This window comes from Malurus melanocephalus, unplaced genomic scaffold (assembly GCF_030028575.1).
Source record: "Malurus melanocephalus ecotype Western Australia unplaced genomic scaffold, MMel_1.1 scaffold_390, whole genome shotgun sequence".
Taxonomy (NCBI): Eukaryota; Metazoa; Chordata; class Aves; order Passeriformes; family Maluridae; genus Malurus; species Malurus melanocephalus.
Window position 1 is genome coordinate 71,095 of NW_026623622.1, and position 16,958 is coordinate 88,052.

Sequence of the window (16,958 nt, forward strand, 5' to 3'; positions counted from 1 at the left end):
TTGGGACACTGAGCAATAAGGAGTCAGACCATTTGACTCACTGCCCTGRTATTCGAGATTTTTTGTAGCATTACCTATCAGGGGTGGTGCTATTGGATTGCTTGGGCAAAGCACCACTGAGGGTTTTTGAGACTGCAGGGTCATCATCTTCTCAGAAAAGCTGCAGCACAACAGGATTTTCTGCTCTTGAAACACAGTCTCTGCAGATTTTTTACCCTTGCCATGACTCACAGACCTTTAGAACTTTCTACCAGGGTTGCTCTGCTCTGCCTTACTTGAGAGAGGGGAGAGAGTTGCCTTCTGCAGGGAGGGAAAGAGAAATCCTTCAGCCTTCCCACCAGAAGAGTAGAGATGCTGAGAAACATCCCTGGCCTTGCTCTGAGGATCWGTAGGCACTGTGCTTGTCTACGAGAAGAAATAAGAAATACAGAGCTGAGTCCCGCTATCACTACAGCAACATCATGTCTAATAATTTTAGTAGCATTGGATATTGCTCACACATTAGATTAATGGAGTTAGCAATATATACATTAGAATAATGGAGTTAGTATTGCAATTAAACACTCCTTGTTTGTGGTGCCTATATGTTTAAGCAWAATCTGTGAAAGAGAATTGGGATGAAAGTTTTCACAATTGGGATGAAGGGTTTGGTTAGTCATGTTTTAACAWGGTAATTTTTTTGTCCAAAGTAGAATTTTTTTCCAGATGCAAGTTATTTATAAAGAACCTGTCTAAAGGTCATTTCCCCTCTTCAATATTGATTTTTAGTCCGTGTTCTTTCCACTTTTGAGTCTCTAACCTTGCTTATAGCTCTCAGATGAAAAGTTAAATTACAGTGAAATAAAAGTGAAATGATAAACATTTTAATGTTACTAATTTATTTAACAGAAARATATTTTTATAATGGTACTTTTGTGTTAGCATTTTCACTTTTAAGAGATCAGCCACTCTTAAGTGAAATGAATTGGAAACAAAGTCATTGTAATTACAGTATCTCTTCTTAAAGATGAATCAGAATTTTTATTTTGTGGGAATTTCTCTCAAGCTAATGGAAGCTGTGTACTTCACTYGGGACATGGAGGCTTTCATACTTTTAACTGGTCTGTATGTTAAAAATACAGAAATAGATTTTGCTCTGCTGCCAGTGAGTTGTATGCAAAGAGAGGCTTTAAACCACAGCTGTGCAGCGTAACAGTCATGAACTTTACTGGGTTGCAGATGTGGGACATGAGTAAACTTAATTAATTGTARCTTAACTGAGTTTGGGAGGTAGAGTGATGGGTTACTTTTTTAGTTTCTCACTTGAGCATTTTACAGGTCGTTTTTTCTATCCTAAAGTTTTGCATGGTAGTACAAATGCAGTACAGATACTCATAAGACTTGCTAGCAGTAGGATCCAAAAAATGCTCTAAAATAGCCCTAAAATGGAACTCATCTAGAAACARCCATCTATCAGATCAGAGTTCAGGTCTCAGTCCTGCTAAAGCTTAATATAAAACATGGCAATTATTTACTGTTGAGAATAACTCCCTATAAATAGTGTCAGTGAAYCTGTGGAATTGCACATGGCAGTAAGCACAACAGCTGAGAATTGTCAAGTTAGATTTACCAAGATTATGTTTGGTAAAGGGTGTTGCCCAGACAGAATTCCATTGTTTTTTTTTTTTACTCTGAGACTTCACTGATTATATTGTACTGAAAATGAGCAAGGGATATAGATTTTTTTTTTGTCTCCAAGTGCTTGCAAATTGAACACTAATAAAAGGAGAAGTGGACAAGTTTAAGAATAGATCTTAATTAACTTAGTGGTTTGATTTATAATAGACCATTCTTTCTAGAACAAATCTTGAGAATAATTTTCTTCACCTTTTTCTCTTTCTTTCCCAATTTTCATGTTTCTGGCCTAACTTCTCAATCCTATAATGAACATGATTTCACAGTAGTGAATAGTAATTAATCTTAAGACTGCATTGTATATACTAATTAAATTCAAAATTGATTGATATTTGGGAAACAAAAGATCTATCAYACAAAAGATGGTACTGTTTTTAGTATTAACTACAGGACCATGGGGTTTCACTGTGTACCATATATAGAAATTAAATAGAGAAATCTTCAGAGAACATTATACAGTTATTTTAATGAGTAGTTTGCTTGACAGTTTCTACAGGCACTCTATGCTATAAGGTTAAACTGTGTCAAAGATGCTCAGGATGTCATTGGAAGCATTCACTGACTCTCAAGATTGAATCCTAGAAGAGCAATTATTTTAAAATTTGTAGTGAGTTTTTAGAGCAGATAACTTTTTGAATATATTTAGATAAACTTACATATATGARTATCTATAATGTTTTTGGTGTGTTCTTTACAAAGAATGTGCTTATATTTCCCACTTTTTCAAAATAATTGAATTAGGSATTAATATATCTAAAGGATGAATGTAGTGGGTGGAAAATAAATCTCCGACTCTGTGCTAAAACATGTATATTCATTTCAGAGTATTTTGTGCAGTCTTACTATGATTTTGTACTAAAGAAATCCTTAATCTAATTCAGAATCAGTATCAGAATTCCTCCGTTGACTATGGCATGCATTTTCAATTTCAAATAATCTGGGCCAAAAATGTGCATGTTTTTGCTCCTCAAGCAAATATTCATAATTAGATTATTCCCAGGTGGGCTTCACTATTACTGAGCTTTTATGCTTATCCAAATCTGTTAGGTAATATGTATCTGATTTTGGAAATATTTTTCTTGGTTTTATTTTGAATAGAAAGTAAAGTAATTCTCTTTTCAGAACATGCAGTAGATGAGGTCTGTCTATATTGATGGTTGTGCTCTACAGACAGCATTTTTATAAATATATTCTTGTGTAAAATGTATAATATATGAGAAARTTGGATTCTTAGCTTTTTTATTGCACAAGATCAGCTTAAATTACTTCAATGACTAAAAAAAATAGAGTTTTGATCGTCGRTGACCAGATTCAAAGTAGTACCCAATAAAAAATGTACGTATATTCATTTTTAGTTGAACTAATAGCTTAGTCTTACAGTAGTGAAAGATGAAAATAAATTATGGAGATAAGCAGTCGACTTCCTTCAGCTAGATAAAGTGTACTGAAAGGAAAAGACAGAGAAGAATCTGTGTATGTCAAAGACATTGTCTAACCCTGTACCTCTTCTGGAGGKTGAGTGCTTAGCTGATTAGAAGCAGTGTCAATGAAATATTGTATCATTCAGAAATGAATTGTAGCATTTCTGACCAYATTATACTGTATCTACATGGTGTTTCATGTAACCTTTCATTATCTGAACCAGACGCATGAAAGAAATTAATAAAATATATGAAGATAGGGAAAGGGCTTGCACTTGCCCTCTATATAATAGTAATATCCCTGGTACGACATGTGCAGTAAAGTGACATTGTCATTAGACTTTTTCTCTGTAAGTCATTTACACTTCACAAACTGGATGTTGTATCAAAGCTTWATGTATTTCTTACCTGCCATGCTCTTATTTTGGGAGGAGGGATCTATTGCAGACATAATCAAAATGAGGTTATAAATACAGTGCTGATACTAGTAATACGTGCTCGATGCTACTTACAGAACCCATCACCTAAGCACTGATAAATGAGGCCCTGACAAACCATAGGTGACATCAGAACATCCAGCCAGAGAGTGTACTTTTCCTAATTAGTACATAAAGTCAACAGCTGGACAAATCATTAATTCAGCCAGATGACACAGTGAGTAACTACCAGGGATGCAAATGAGAAGCCAGGAATGCTGACTAGTCCCTTTTGAGATCTGGAGATCACTTCCCACCTGAAAAAAAGAAAACACTTTTCTTCTTTGTGTAATGTGTAAATACTTTCAAAACTTCTCTTGCTTGGTAGGAAGCATAATAGAAGACATGCAGTTCTTTGATAGTGTGGTCTTTCTCACCTAGCTGAAATGTGGCATCATTTTTAGTGAAGAATATGTTTGCAGGGATGTGAGATCTTGTAAACATCTTCAAAACAAAGGGGGRTTTGCTGAGCGTTGACACTGAGCTTAGTCAGTGAGTGTATAGATTTTGTGCTGCTGCTTTATTCCCTTGAAAACTCTTAAAAGCATTTCACAAACTTTAATGACTGAAAACTTCTCAAAGCATTAAAGACATTCTTAACTTTATTGAACAGAGGGAAAACAAGAGAAACATTAGACCTGACTAAACTGACTCCTCCACTGAACACCAAGAATCCCAGAGACCTTAGCTTCTGGGCCAGACACATATGTAGGAGCCTTAATAGTTCAGATGAGCAGTCCCATTGAACTGAAAATGAAGTGCATGTGAGTAAAATTGAATATGTACATGTTTAAAAGATAAATCCCAACTTTAACCATTAGCTTATCTCCCCTCCCTCAAAAAAAAAAAAAAGGTAAAAAAACCCAAACAAGCAAACAAAAAATACCTCGTAAAACCCAAAACCAACCAACCAACCAACCAACCAACCAACCAACCAACCAACCAACCAACCAATCAAAAATTCCTAAAACCTAAGACAGTTTTGAGAGGGTTTTATATCACTTCGTTGGTCCATTTTATGGAGTAGGATTTAATGTTGGTAGTGTTTGGTCTACAGTGTGTCATTTCTATTTTCTCTAAAGTTTTGACCAAATAATTGGTGTGAAGCTAGATTCTTGAAAGACACAGTGCAATCTTTCAACCTTTAACTGGTTTAACCTTTCAAGGAACCCGTGGCAGTTCAAGCTGGCTATRTTATTATATAAAAACATTTGTTCTTCAAAAACTGATGCTTTTCATGAAGTGGAATAGCATTTTATTATTCTCGATGTGTTAAGGTATAAATTACCTTGTAAACGAAAATCAAATGCAGAGATAGATAGCAAATTTTACTGACTGTGAACACCTATGCTAACCCTGAGCAAAACATTKCTTGCTACGCAGAATAATTTTCAAACCACATTTCTTCTGTTCATTAGTTTTAATGGCTTAGACATGTTAAAGATTGGTAGTTATTATTCCTGATCATGAGCTACATGAGATGAGTAATTCAGACACTTTTATTGAAGCATCATTTTGTGTTTCAGCTGAAAAAGAAAATCCTAGTAATATTCTTTCCATGGATTCAGTCTAATGCTACAAGTAATTACATTGGAATTCACTTGACACATTAAACAAGCACTGGTAGGGATCCATACCTAGAAGTTCAGTAGTAACTTCTGAACAAAGGCTCAACAGGTAAAGCTTTTCTTTTTTAAGTGGGAACTTAAAAAACTTTGTTTTGGTTTTTTTTTTTTTTTTTGTTTGTGTTTGTTAAAGGTTTTTGATTAGTGGAAAGGTTTATTTATTTGCTTGGCTTGCCAGATCAGAAATGTTTCGCTTTAGTTTTGCATAGGAAACTAAGGGAGAACTCAGGGGTATTAATCATAAACCCTAGAAACTTAATGCCAGCAGTGAGTGTGATGAAGCTTGAGCAGCTATAGAACCATTCTAAATTTTATTTGGTTATTAGAGTTTTTTAAGTTGTTAAAAAATGCAACAACATTTTAGTCATTTTAAACAATTGGATTCAAAGTAATTTCTTCTACCAAAGCCCCTCTTCTATCACATTATGTTGTCAGTTCTTCACAGCAAGGCTTTCAAGCTTTGGACTTGCTAATCTGAAGCCTAGCCAAAAACAACCTTTCCAGGCTATTTTAGACCAAAAAAGTCCTAAAAGAGTAATTTCTAACATACAAAAATAGCAAAATTGTAACTAGGAGAAAAATTAATTCACCATCTACTTGTTCATTAAAGTCCTCATTTCAACTTTAGTGAGATACATGTATTTACAATATGTACCGTGTATGTGCATAGATATTCAAGATTTCCAAAACACTTGCGGTTCTCATGAACATACACGGTATAGCCTAAAGCAGTTTCCAAAATAGTGGACATACCTTGTGTTCTGGACCGTGATTTGGACTGTCAGGTAACATACAGTGTTAGATCTGGAAGTGACATTTCAATTTTGCAGCATTGTGTCAATACTAGTGCCAGCAGCTTAAAAGGAATACTCCTTAAAATTAATTCAGAATGTTTGAATGACTAATGCTGTGTTTGAKTCTGGCCCCCAGATTGTTTTCAGGGGTTTGGTATTTTTCTTGCTCAGAGGAAAGTAACAGCAAAAGTTCYTTTCAGTGTTACATGGACACTGGGTTTGCTTTGCTCTCTTATGGAATTATTACCAGCGATTAAGTTTTCTTGGTTTTAATTTTTCCCATCATGCCTCCTTACTTGTTATGTAATACACAGTTTAGCAAAACTCTGAAGACTGTTTAGAGTTACTGCCTTTCTGTGAAGCAAAYAGCTAAACACCAGAGTTGATGCAAGCAAGTAATTTAGCATCTGAAAGAAGTGTTAACACTTTATTTACATTTAAATTAAAATAGACACTTATTTATGTGTTCTGGTTCTGAAAGGTGTGTGGTACATCTGCAGAGGCCTATTGTTTATTCATGCTGTAAATCCTTTGAAATGTGTTAAAATGCTTCCCACTCATTATAAAAATCCTGCCACCCATGGATTAGGGCTTTGATGTCACCAATCCTGCTTCAAAGGGTTCTTTCAATGCTATTAATCACAGTTTAGCCTCTGAAGATATAGCCAGAGAAAACATTTGGACATCTTGTGCTAGACTTGCTAAAACTTTGAAATATACAGAGTGTCTTGCATATGCAAGTCCGATATCACTTCCTGTCTCTTCTCCTAGCCTTTATTTTTAAAAGCTATTTTGTGATGACTTTGGCTTTCTACAAGTACAGAAGAAAAAGTTTTGGACTCATCATGCTATACATTTTCAAAAAAGCACTAGTCTTTCACTTTAGAACGCGATATGTTTTTGCCTGAGAAATCGAGTCAATCTTTAAAAACCCCACGTTAGAATAAGATTGAGAATTATATGTCAAAAGGTCAAAAAAGGATGCCGTCTTATCATTTTCTCCTCTCCCTTGTTTGTGAGTTTAAGATACTGTCTTAACACTTGAGGATCCATGTGATTTCATAGAAACAAGATTGTTTCTGTAATCTTTATGCTCTTTGAAATCTCTCAATGAGTCACAGAGAAATTGATTACTAGTGATTGAGCTGTATGCCTTTGTGCTGTCATTGTTTTCATCAGCTCAGTAGCTAAGGTCAGTGACTTACCACCTTAGCACTGACTTTTTCCTCCCCCCTAAATCAACACTGCACTCTCTCATGCCCATGCTGAATGCTCTGCAGGCACAATTGGTAATGAGAGGGGTGTGGAAGAAGTGTGGTGGTGTCTTCTATTTTTAGTACTATTGTAAAAACTGATTTTACACCATACAAATTTTTCCCTTCTAGGCTTCTTGAATAGGTTTTGCAGTATGAATTTCTTTCTTTTTGAACAGGTAATTTGGCACAAGCAAGAGCCAGAGTGACAGCAGCATCTCGGTCTTTGCCTCCGCAGCTCAGTGCTGGGCGTATCAAGGTTAGTGGTGTTCCCTTTGAAGACAGGCAGTTGTTTATAAAATACTACAGTGAGATTATGTAAACAATACTTAGCTGATGTGCGTATACAGTGAGGTTCTTACCAAATAAGAGTCTGCCTGTACTCTCAGTAACATGCACCTTGTCTCGGAGCATAGTTTCCAGTTTTAGTGATGAACCTATTGTAGAATTCAGTGAAGAATCAATTTACTACTGATTAGTCTTTAAACCTTTGGAGAGAAACCTCAGTTACATTGATATCAACAGTCCTCTTTATTTCAATGGAGTCAAGGTTTCCCTCTGACAATAGAAAGAGGTCTTATTAGCTAAAATTTGAACACTGTACTTAACAATATGAAAGGCAAAATAATTTTTTTAAAAAAAAATCTGTTTCTTTTTTATTCTACTTGCAAGTGAAAAACCAGGAGATGTTTGTGACTGGTAGATAACTGGGAAAGAATGACTCAGCAAAATCACCATTCTGTAAAAAGAACTGTAGAATTTAAATGCTGCTGAATTTTGCCATGAAAGTATGTGGCATAACTGCAAAAAAATGGGATAGTTTTACGACAATTAGTAGTATTACAACTGAGTACACTTAATTTGTGAGGAATTCTTGTGCCTTGAAGCTGATGGCATGTGCACTCTTCCCTACTTACTAAGTAGTATCTGTTAACTTCGTTAAGGTTTTGGGGTTTTGGTTTTTTTACCTTCAAAGCAGAGAGTAATAAATTTTAAAAACAAGTGTGRTAATAGCAACTGTTCAAAAGTCTACAAAATTTTATGTTCTGAATTTTCTATTTCTTCTATTACCTYCTGGTATTTGGAGCTCAGGCTCAAATATCAGTATGGTGATTTATATCATCCCAATGTCTATATCCTTCACTGTACCAGCAAATGCAGATGTAGATTTCAGACTATTATTTCCTGTCTGGTGTAAATACTTTTAGTACTGAAGGGGGACTTTCCGATTTTCTTGTGTTATATAGGCATTGTCTTCCATATCCAGCTATATTCAGCACAGGCTTTCTAAGATTGCATTTTATTGATACAGCAGGAATGTAATAGAGCAGTTCACTTCTAGAGCTTTAATAAAAATATGCAGTTAATAAATACTGTTTAAGTGCACTTCACTCACCCTTCAAACTTTTTAAACTGAGGTAAAAGCAAAGACATGTATAAGTACAACATTATTCAGAGAATGTTAAATACTTTTWAGATGAAAAAGCTATTTCTTAGAATTTTGTAAAGCACATAACTRAAGCAACTTCAGGAAATATATTTGAAATTATTATTTTTTAAATTGTTCCAAAAAGTCCAAATGTACTAATTTGTTTTGAAAGTTGGGATTTTTTTTCTTTATAATTATTTAATTTAAGAGAGTTTTTTACTTAGCATATTTTTTGGTTTCACAGTATTTCATACCATGCCAGCAGCAGGTGTGATCAATATGTGGGAAGTCATAACTTCCAGTGACTTCATAAGGTGATATTATGTCATAAATCATTCCTCTAATATTGTTTCAAAACTATTAGAAGCAATTTTTTTGGTGACAAAATAGTTTAACTTTTGTAAGTCAGGCTGTTTTTCATTTCAGTTGTAGTTATATAAATTCATAATGTAAGTCACTGCAGCTGTCATGCAAAAATGTGACTTAACAGTTGAAATATTCTTCGTTTTATTTTAAAAGGGTAGCTAGTGATTTAAAATAGAAGATACCATGACATTCTTATTCTTATATCAAGACCTTCTTATTACGTCTTGTCATTTGCTAGCAAGCCAGTTGTGAGAAAGCCTMTTGTCTGTTGTATAAGGTTGTTGCCCTACCATGAGATTGGGTGGTTTCRTAGACAAGCAGTGCTGTAAATTAACCAGAGACAAAACTTCTAAAAAGTCTTACAAGAAAATCCCCCTAGCTTCAGGATCTATCAGGATTTTCCTAATGAAAACTTCAAACTTTTCTTGTTAAAAAGATGGGGAAATTGATTCTAATTCTTACATATTGCACATATTGAGATCAGAATTTGCAGCCTCATTCATGGGGAAAGAATCTAACAATACTGCTTTTAGACTAATTTTCTGAGAAAAAAATGTTTTACATCTCCTCTGAGAGTGTTTCTGACCATCTGTCTTTTTGTGAGTTCATTCCCTTTCCCTCCCAAAAAACCGTCAAGCAAAAAGAGAACTCTGTAAACCATGTTTGATAGTAAGATTCTACAGGTTTGATGAACATAAGCAGTTGTGAAAAGATGCTACTGCCCTTTWCTTGCCATCAGATATTCCAGATATGAATTTGAGATGTTGTGAGTGCTCAGTCTCCCACAGCAATATCACCGAGTCTCTGCTTTTCTAGACAGAGAAGGATCCTATTTAGAACCTCAAATTCATTGGCATTTGGGCTCAGATCAGTCCTCCAACTGTTCGCTTTTGTTCTTGATTTGATATTGTTTGTACTAAAATTATGTGTCTTTTAGCATTAAATATTACCAGTTACTCTGAACTTACTGTCAATATTCACTGTTACGGCTTTTGTCTTCTACCTAATGTTTAYTAGAGATTTAGATATCAATTCTCAGAAACCAGGTGTCTTGCCAAGATAATCTTGAAACATTCCCATATCCTTCCACATGGGCATGCCTGATGTTTTGATTGGGTCATTAATATTTACTTTGTCAGATGACCTCTTAAGATATTTGATGTTATCTGTGCTGATAAGGTGTTTTTCCTGGAATGTATTTCTGTTAAAAAACACATCTCTCCTTTCTTATTCCTTTTTTGTTCTTTTTCTATTTCTTTTTCTTCTTGTGTTAGTTTGTAATGTGTACCAATGCATATATACCACTCTGAATTAGAACATCACAGATTACAAAAACATATTGAATTCTTGATGGTCACCCTTATTGAATTCTGTCTTCATTTGTGCCATCTGTATTCTGAATCTTGACCTCACTAGTTTTCTTTTGATTTCTTGCCCAACACAAAATCCGTTTTTAAAAATCTATTATTACTTAGCACTTCATTTCCTTTATATTTTGCATGCAGTCTCCTAAATATCTCCTGAAGGTAAGAGTCTCGATTACTTTATTGAGAACTATAACCTTCTGCACTCATTTTAGTGTTCAGAAGAGTGTTCTTAAGTCAATGAGMAATGATTGTATGGAGCAAAGTCCAGAAAGTGCAGCACAGGTGCTGACAACAGCATTATCTGGTTTATACAAATGCCACCTGGTCAGAGCAGATGGTAAACTGCCACAAAGCAAGTGAATGCTRAAATGCTGTTGTTACTCCATGCAAAGAGGATGCTGGTTAATTTTCTTTAATTTTGTTGAGCTGTAATACAGCAACACAATCTGCTTGTTATTGGTAACCACAGTTATACTCATTCATAAATTCTGGTTTCATTTTGATAGGAACAGCTGTACTAACAATATAACTAAAGCCTACAAGGAGCAATATGTTCACTGTCCATGTATATCCTCTAAAAATAACTCTCCTGCAATGTTGAGGAAGTGGTATGCTATGGCAGTTCAGCAGAATAAGATTGCTGAGAGTCTTGGCATCAAAATGGCAATATAAAATAATTTATAATAACCATAGCAGGAGAAGGGAACAGACTWATGCATTCTGAGACTACCTACTTTGTTTGCCTCTCATTATCCTACAATATTTTTTCCATGCATGAGCAAATGAGGCCGTTCAATTTACTTCCTGGCTGTTACAAGTATGGTAACTCTTCTTATGCATTTAAATCCTGTTGGAGTTCATTGTGTCAATAAGAGGAATACTTTTTAGAAATCAGTTCTTAAGGTATTGCAACTTGACATGGGCTGAGTATTATACTACCATAAATCTAGAGTGCCCTTGTATTATTAAAAAAAAAATCAGGATTCTTACAGATCTCTCTAAAATCAGTGTGTCTCCTTCATGTGTTAGAAGCTGCCCATGCTATCTCTGATAAAGTGCTCTGAAGTACTCACACGTGAAGGAATGACTGTAACAAAACTGAGCCCAGCTTTCATTGGCAAGGTGGGGTGGGTCTGTGGTGTTTCTGTAATGGTCCTAACGGTCCAGAGTTTTGTCTTCCAGGTTGACACAATGGAGGTCATGCGGCATCCTGAGGAAACAACTAACATGAAGCGGCAAACTATGGCTTCCTATTTTAGGGTACAAAAATTAAAATGAAAGCAAGCATTTTGATAATAAGAACAATAGATGTATCTAAAATATTTGTGGGATTACTAGATCAAAGAGAAATGTAAGAGATTTTTTTATTCTGTTACAAGGCTTTTGTAGATTCATACATTTTTTTTTGGCTTTTCTTCATACTTCTATTTTTATGAATTCACTGAGTACATTAATAACAGAATCTGGAGCCTAGACTATTTTCTAACTAAAATGCTGAACCTCTGGAAGAGGTCTCATAAACAGAACACCAATTTTGTGCAGATAAAATAGATGTTATTACTAAAGTCTTCATATTTTTTTTCACAAGATGAGGCATACATGCTTTTAAAGATTAGGATTTTTKATTTGTGCTAATAAATAAAAAATAATCCATCTTTTGGAAATGCTGTTATAAATCATGTGGATTGCCATTTTATCAGTAATAATCCTCTCTGAGGTAATGTGCATTCTGCATGTGTGTTTAAATCAGGCAAGGGGAAGGCATTGAGAATGTTGGAACTGGAAACTTTGGAGTAAAGAAAGTGCTAGTCCAAGACTGTTYGTTAATGTTTATTTCTTGCAGTCACTGCAAAGTGGAAAAGTTTGCAGCAGGTGGCTCTTGGGCTGCACTTGTACCATGCAGAATAAGGAAGTTCATGGAGTTGTGCTAGCTGGTTTGAGTCAAAACTTSATGCTGTGAAGGAATACCTGTTCAATTTGTCTTGCAGAATAGTGTAAGGAAGGGCATAGAGGAAGCTGATGAATACTGAGATGTTGCTGCMGTGTGGAGAGTACAAGGACACACATTCAGACTTGTCATACAGATGTGCACTTAGAGTGCTCTTGCACAGAACCACACAAATGCCAGCTCTGTAAAAAGAAAGAAGTGTGATGGGAGAGTGGGTGTGGAAGTACACCATAATACACATGCAACCTGCAACAAGGTGACCACAACCATCTTAGAACTGTGCATGATTTTGAGACACATGTGGGTATATGAGATTGAACGTAGTTGTAACACATACTTATCATACAGCAGCTTAATGAGGTGAGTATGGAGCAGAAGTATCAGTATTCAGAGGAGTCAATGGAAAAAATACATATGATCGGACCCAAAGTTYTTCATTTTAGTTTAAAATGCAGTGGAGTGAATTGGGTTTTTTTTGTCCAGGGTGGGTAGGAAAAGACACAGTGGACCCACATTTCAGCAGGAAGATTTATGTTAGATGCTGAGAACTTTATGAATAGTTGTGATAATGTAGCAGTTAAACAAATTTCTAGGGAGACTGTGTGGTTTATATTCTCAATGATTCTGAAAAATGAATGTAACAGAGATGAACTTGAAATGTTAAAGATACATCTAGTGTTCTCTGTGTATAGAGCTCTGAACTGATGACTTCTTGCAACCCTTTTCCCATGGTTTGCTGTGAATTTCAGTATTTTTTCATGGTAAAGCTTGTGTTTCTGTTGGGGATATTTGATCAATCAAATGTGTCTATAGCAGAATAATAGTTAGGACAGTTTTTTTTTTTAATGGACCTTCTTCAACTATGGAAATGTGATATAAGGAGATATGAAGAGAAAGGTGTAAGAAGTAGGAAATMAGAATCAGAATATTTAACTTGTTTTTACAACTGTAAACTTTTAATAGGTTCCAAGTTTCAGCTGAAATATTAAAAACTAATAAAAAGGCAATGGGGATCAACATTACGGATTAAAATGTAATCAAGCGTCACAAACTATTTACAAATATGTATCTCCTGCTTAAGTAGTTACATTGCAGTTTTTTGTCAAGTGTGTGCACATTTTTTATTTTCCTCACTAGTATTCCCTCATGGATCTTTTATCCAARATGGTTGTTGGACAGCCTCACTTTATCCGCTGCATTAAACCTAACGATGATAGAGAAGCACTGATGTTTTCTCATGAGAGAGTTCTACTGCAACTGCGATACACTGGAATTCTGGAAACTGTCAAAATACGTCAAAAAGGGTACTCTCATCGCATTCTCTTTGAAGAGTTTGTGAAAAGGTAAGACTCGYAGAATAGGGCTGTTTTTCTAAAACTCCATTCAGTAAGATAAGTTCTATGTTKAAGTACAGAAAGCTCTGCAAACATTGTTGGTAGGTGTGTGATCTGAATTGCTAATGAGGGCAGGGACTATCAGAGATAAAGACTACAAGAGATATCTGATCTCTAATGGAGAACCAGCACTGAACACAAGTATTCAGTGGCAAGCCTGTCTCCATRATTCCCTCTGTAGAGGCAACAAGTGGAAATTATGAATCCTGCTGAGATAATAGAAGGGTTTTGGAAGGTCAGGGACCTTCAGCCATCATATGAAGAATGTGCACATGTTCAAGAATGAACTGATATAAAAATTTCACATTTAGCTTTGTAGGGTCATTTATCTTATGGATATCACGAATTGTAATCAGATCTCCATTTACCTTAACCCTTCTCATGGCTACTRTTGTTGTTCTTAATACATCTTCTCAATCTCAAAAAGTTATAAAATGGRTTCAGAAAATGCTTTTGTCTTTATGATGACAATATGGCTATATAATTATTATGGTTTCCTCTATATTTTAAATGTGGTTTTGTGTAGTATTTCCTGGTTTTTATAGTATAGGATTGGTAATTCATCAGTGACCAGAAGCAGTACCATTAACCAATTGTTTAGGTAATAGTAGCAAGTAGTGAATGGCTAAATCAAACATGTAGTGATAATTTTTGAACTGGAGATTGCTCATCCAGACAATATAGAATTAATGAATTTACTGAAAGCATATCAGTCTCACTTCAGTGCCTGATAAAGTTAGGGAAAAGATTATTCTGGGAGGTATTGAAAAACACCTGAAAATGCCAATGTAGTCATTGGTAACAGCCAGCATAGCTTCGTGAGAGGAAAGTCCTGCTTATCAAACCTGTTTTCCTTTTATGACAAGGTAACCCACCTAGCTGACCAAAGCAAGGCAGTTGATGTAATCTTCTTGGATTTCAGTGAAGCTTTTGMTATTYTCTTTCATAGGATACTTCTGGGCAAAATGTCCAGCACACAGSTGGATAAACAYGTCATGCARTGGGTGAGCAACTGGCTGAGTTTGGGCACAAAGGGTTAATAGAGAATGGAGTGACATCAGACTGGTGTCCAGTCACCACCCCTGTGGACCTGAGGCTCTACAGGACTCCATCTTATCCCCTCTGCTCTTCAACTTCTTCATAAATGACTTGGGTGCAGGCTGGAAAGGATGCTAAACCAGTTCAGAGGAGATACAGATGTTGTCTCCTCAAAGGCAGGRAGGCCCTGCAGAGAGACCTCGACAAATTAGGGGGCTGGGTGATCACCAGCCATATAAAGTTCAGCAAGGGAAAGGGCTGGGTTCTGCACCTGGGATAGGGTARCCSTGSGTGTACACACAGACTGGGGAATGAGATGCTGCAGAGCAGTGCCACAGGGAGGGACCTGGGGGTCCTGGGCAATGGCAAGTTGAACGTGAGTCAGCAGTGCCCTGGCAGCCACAAGGGCCAACCCTGYCCTGGGGCACCAGGYCCAGCATCGCCAGCCGGGCACAAGGGAGGGGATTGTCCYGCTCTGCTCTGACCTGGGGCARCCTCACCTCRAGTGCCGGGGACAGWTTTGGGTAYCACAGTRTRAGGTATTAAACTGGTAGAGAGCATCCAAAGAAGGACAATGAACATGGTTCAGGGCCTTGAGGGGAAGCTGCGTGAGGAGYGGCTGAGGGCACTTGGTCTGTCCAGCCTGGAGGAGACYGAGGGGAGACCTCAGTGCAGTTACAACTTCCTTGTGAAGGGACGAGGAAGGGCAGCAYTGATCTCTGTGGTSACATTGACAGGGCCCAAGGGAATGGCCTGAAGTTGTGTTAAGGGGAGGTTTAGGTTGGRTATCASGARAAGGTTCTTCACCCCAAGGGTGATTGGGCACTGGAACGGGCTCCCCAYAGAAGCAGTCACARCACCAAACCTGACAGAGCTYRCAAAGCRTTTGGACAATGCTCTCAGGCACACAGTGTGACTCTTGGGAATGGTGCTCCACAGGGCCGGGWGTTGGACTTGAAGAGTGTTGTGGGTGCCTTCCAACTCAGCTTATTCTGTGATTCTGTGATATGATGCTAGAGGGAAAAGAGTTTCACATTCCTTTCAAAAATCCTGAGAAGGCACAGATCTATGCACTTGAATCAGTCACTTGGGCTTGGAAATCTGCAGTCCCTGTATTCAGAGATCTTGAATGATAAACCAGGGCTTAATCAATTAATTCTGAAAAATTATTARTTTTCCTGATTTATAATATATTAGTACACCAAATGAATATTTAATAGAAAAACACTACAGATTATACATCCCAGGAAGGATAACTAATGTGCTTATTTGTCCATCAAGGCAATTTAATTTTCAGATCTTTACCAACCTTTTASCAATTTTAGTAAGGTCACACCATTCTAAAGCACATTTAACAGATTATTATTTGTGATCMTTAACATATCTTTGCAACATCCTGAAGGGGGTGAAGGCAGAATTATTAACCTTAACTTTTATTCAATTTACACATTAGTGAACAAAGATTAACTCCACAAAAAATTAGTCTAAATTGAGAGGAAATTAAGCCCTCTCTTATCAGGAGATCCTTTTCATTCAAAAATGTGCTGAATTTGAGTACAACCTTTAAAAATAATGGTATTTAAAACAGCATTGACTGTAGCTTTCCATTCCTGCAGACAGGAGAAAATTGTGGTTAACCTCGTGTCTATTCCTCCCCAAGTTTTAGTCCAACTTGATGTGACTTGTTAAGGAAAGAAATTCAACACAAAAAGGGAAAGGGGGTGGGGGGGTGGGGGAGAGATTTAGCAATTTCCACAACAGCAAAGATAACTTCTGAGTTCGGAATATAAACGGGGGAGGGAGAGGGGTGTTCTTGCTCCATTGTTCATCTCATGCTTTATTTTAAAACAAATTCTATTCTCTTTTGCTCTTACAAATAAAAACAAACAATACTTTAATATGCTATCGATGGAACAAGAAACATTTTTCTTTGACTTGCAGCTATGACTAGTCAAGTGTTTTTAGGAATTAAGTAGTTGAATACATAAAAATGTTTGAGAAAACAGGTCAAATGCTAAACAGATTGGCACTTCTTTGTTCATAATCAAAAAGACATTAGGCAAGTATGAAGAAGAATTTCAAAATGTCAGTAAATGTGAGGATATCAAAGATTTTTTAAGCCAGCGAGTTAATTGGTATTTTGATCCTTTTGAGCAACTGAACAACAAAATGT

At 36.3% G+C, this 16,958-nt stretch overlaps 1 protein-coding gene across 1 annotated transcript in view; it reads left to right on the forward strand.

The window, feature by feature from the left end:
* The window catches only part of MYO3B (myosin IIIB), a gene marked incomplete at its 5' end in the record, with an annotated part of 155,249 nt that overhangs the window by 70,743 nt on the left and 67,548 nt on the right, over positions 1–16,958 (forward strand). The window contains 4 exons of the mRNA XM_057379142.1: positions 7,423–7,502; positions 10,544–10,564; positions 11,588–11,665; positions 13,491–13,696. Of these exons, the coding sequence (XP_057235125.1) occupies positions 7,423–7,502; positions 10,544–10,564; positions 11,588–11,665; positions 13,491–13,696 (385 nt within the window). The remainder of the gene's footprint in view (positions 1–7,422; positions 7,503–10,543; positions 10,565–11,587; positions 11,666–13,490; positions 13,697–16,958) is intronic.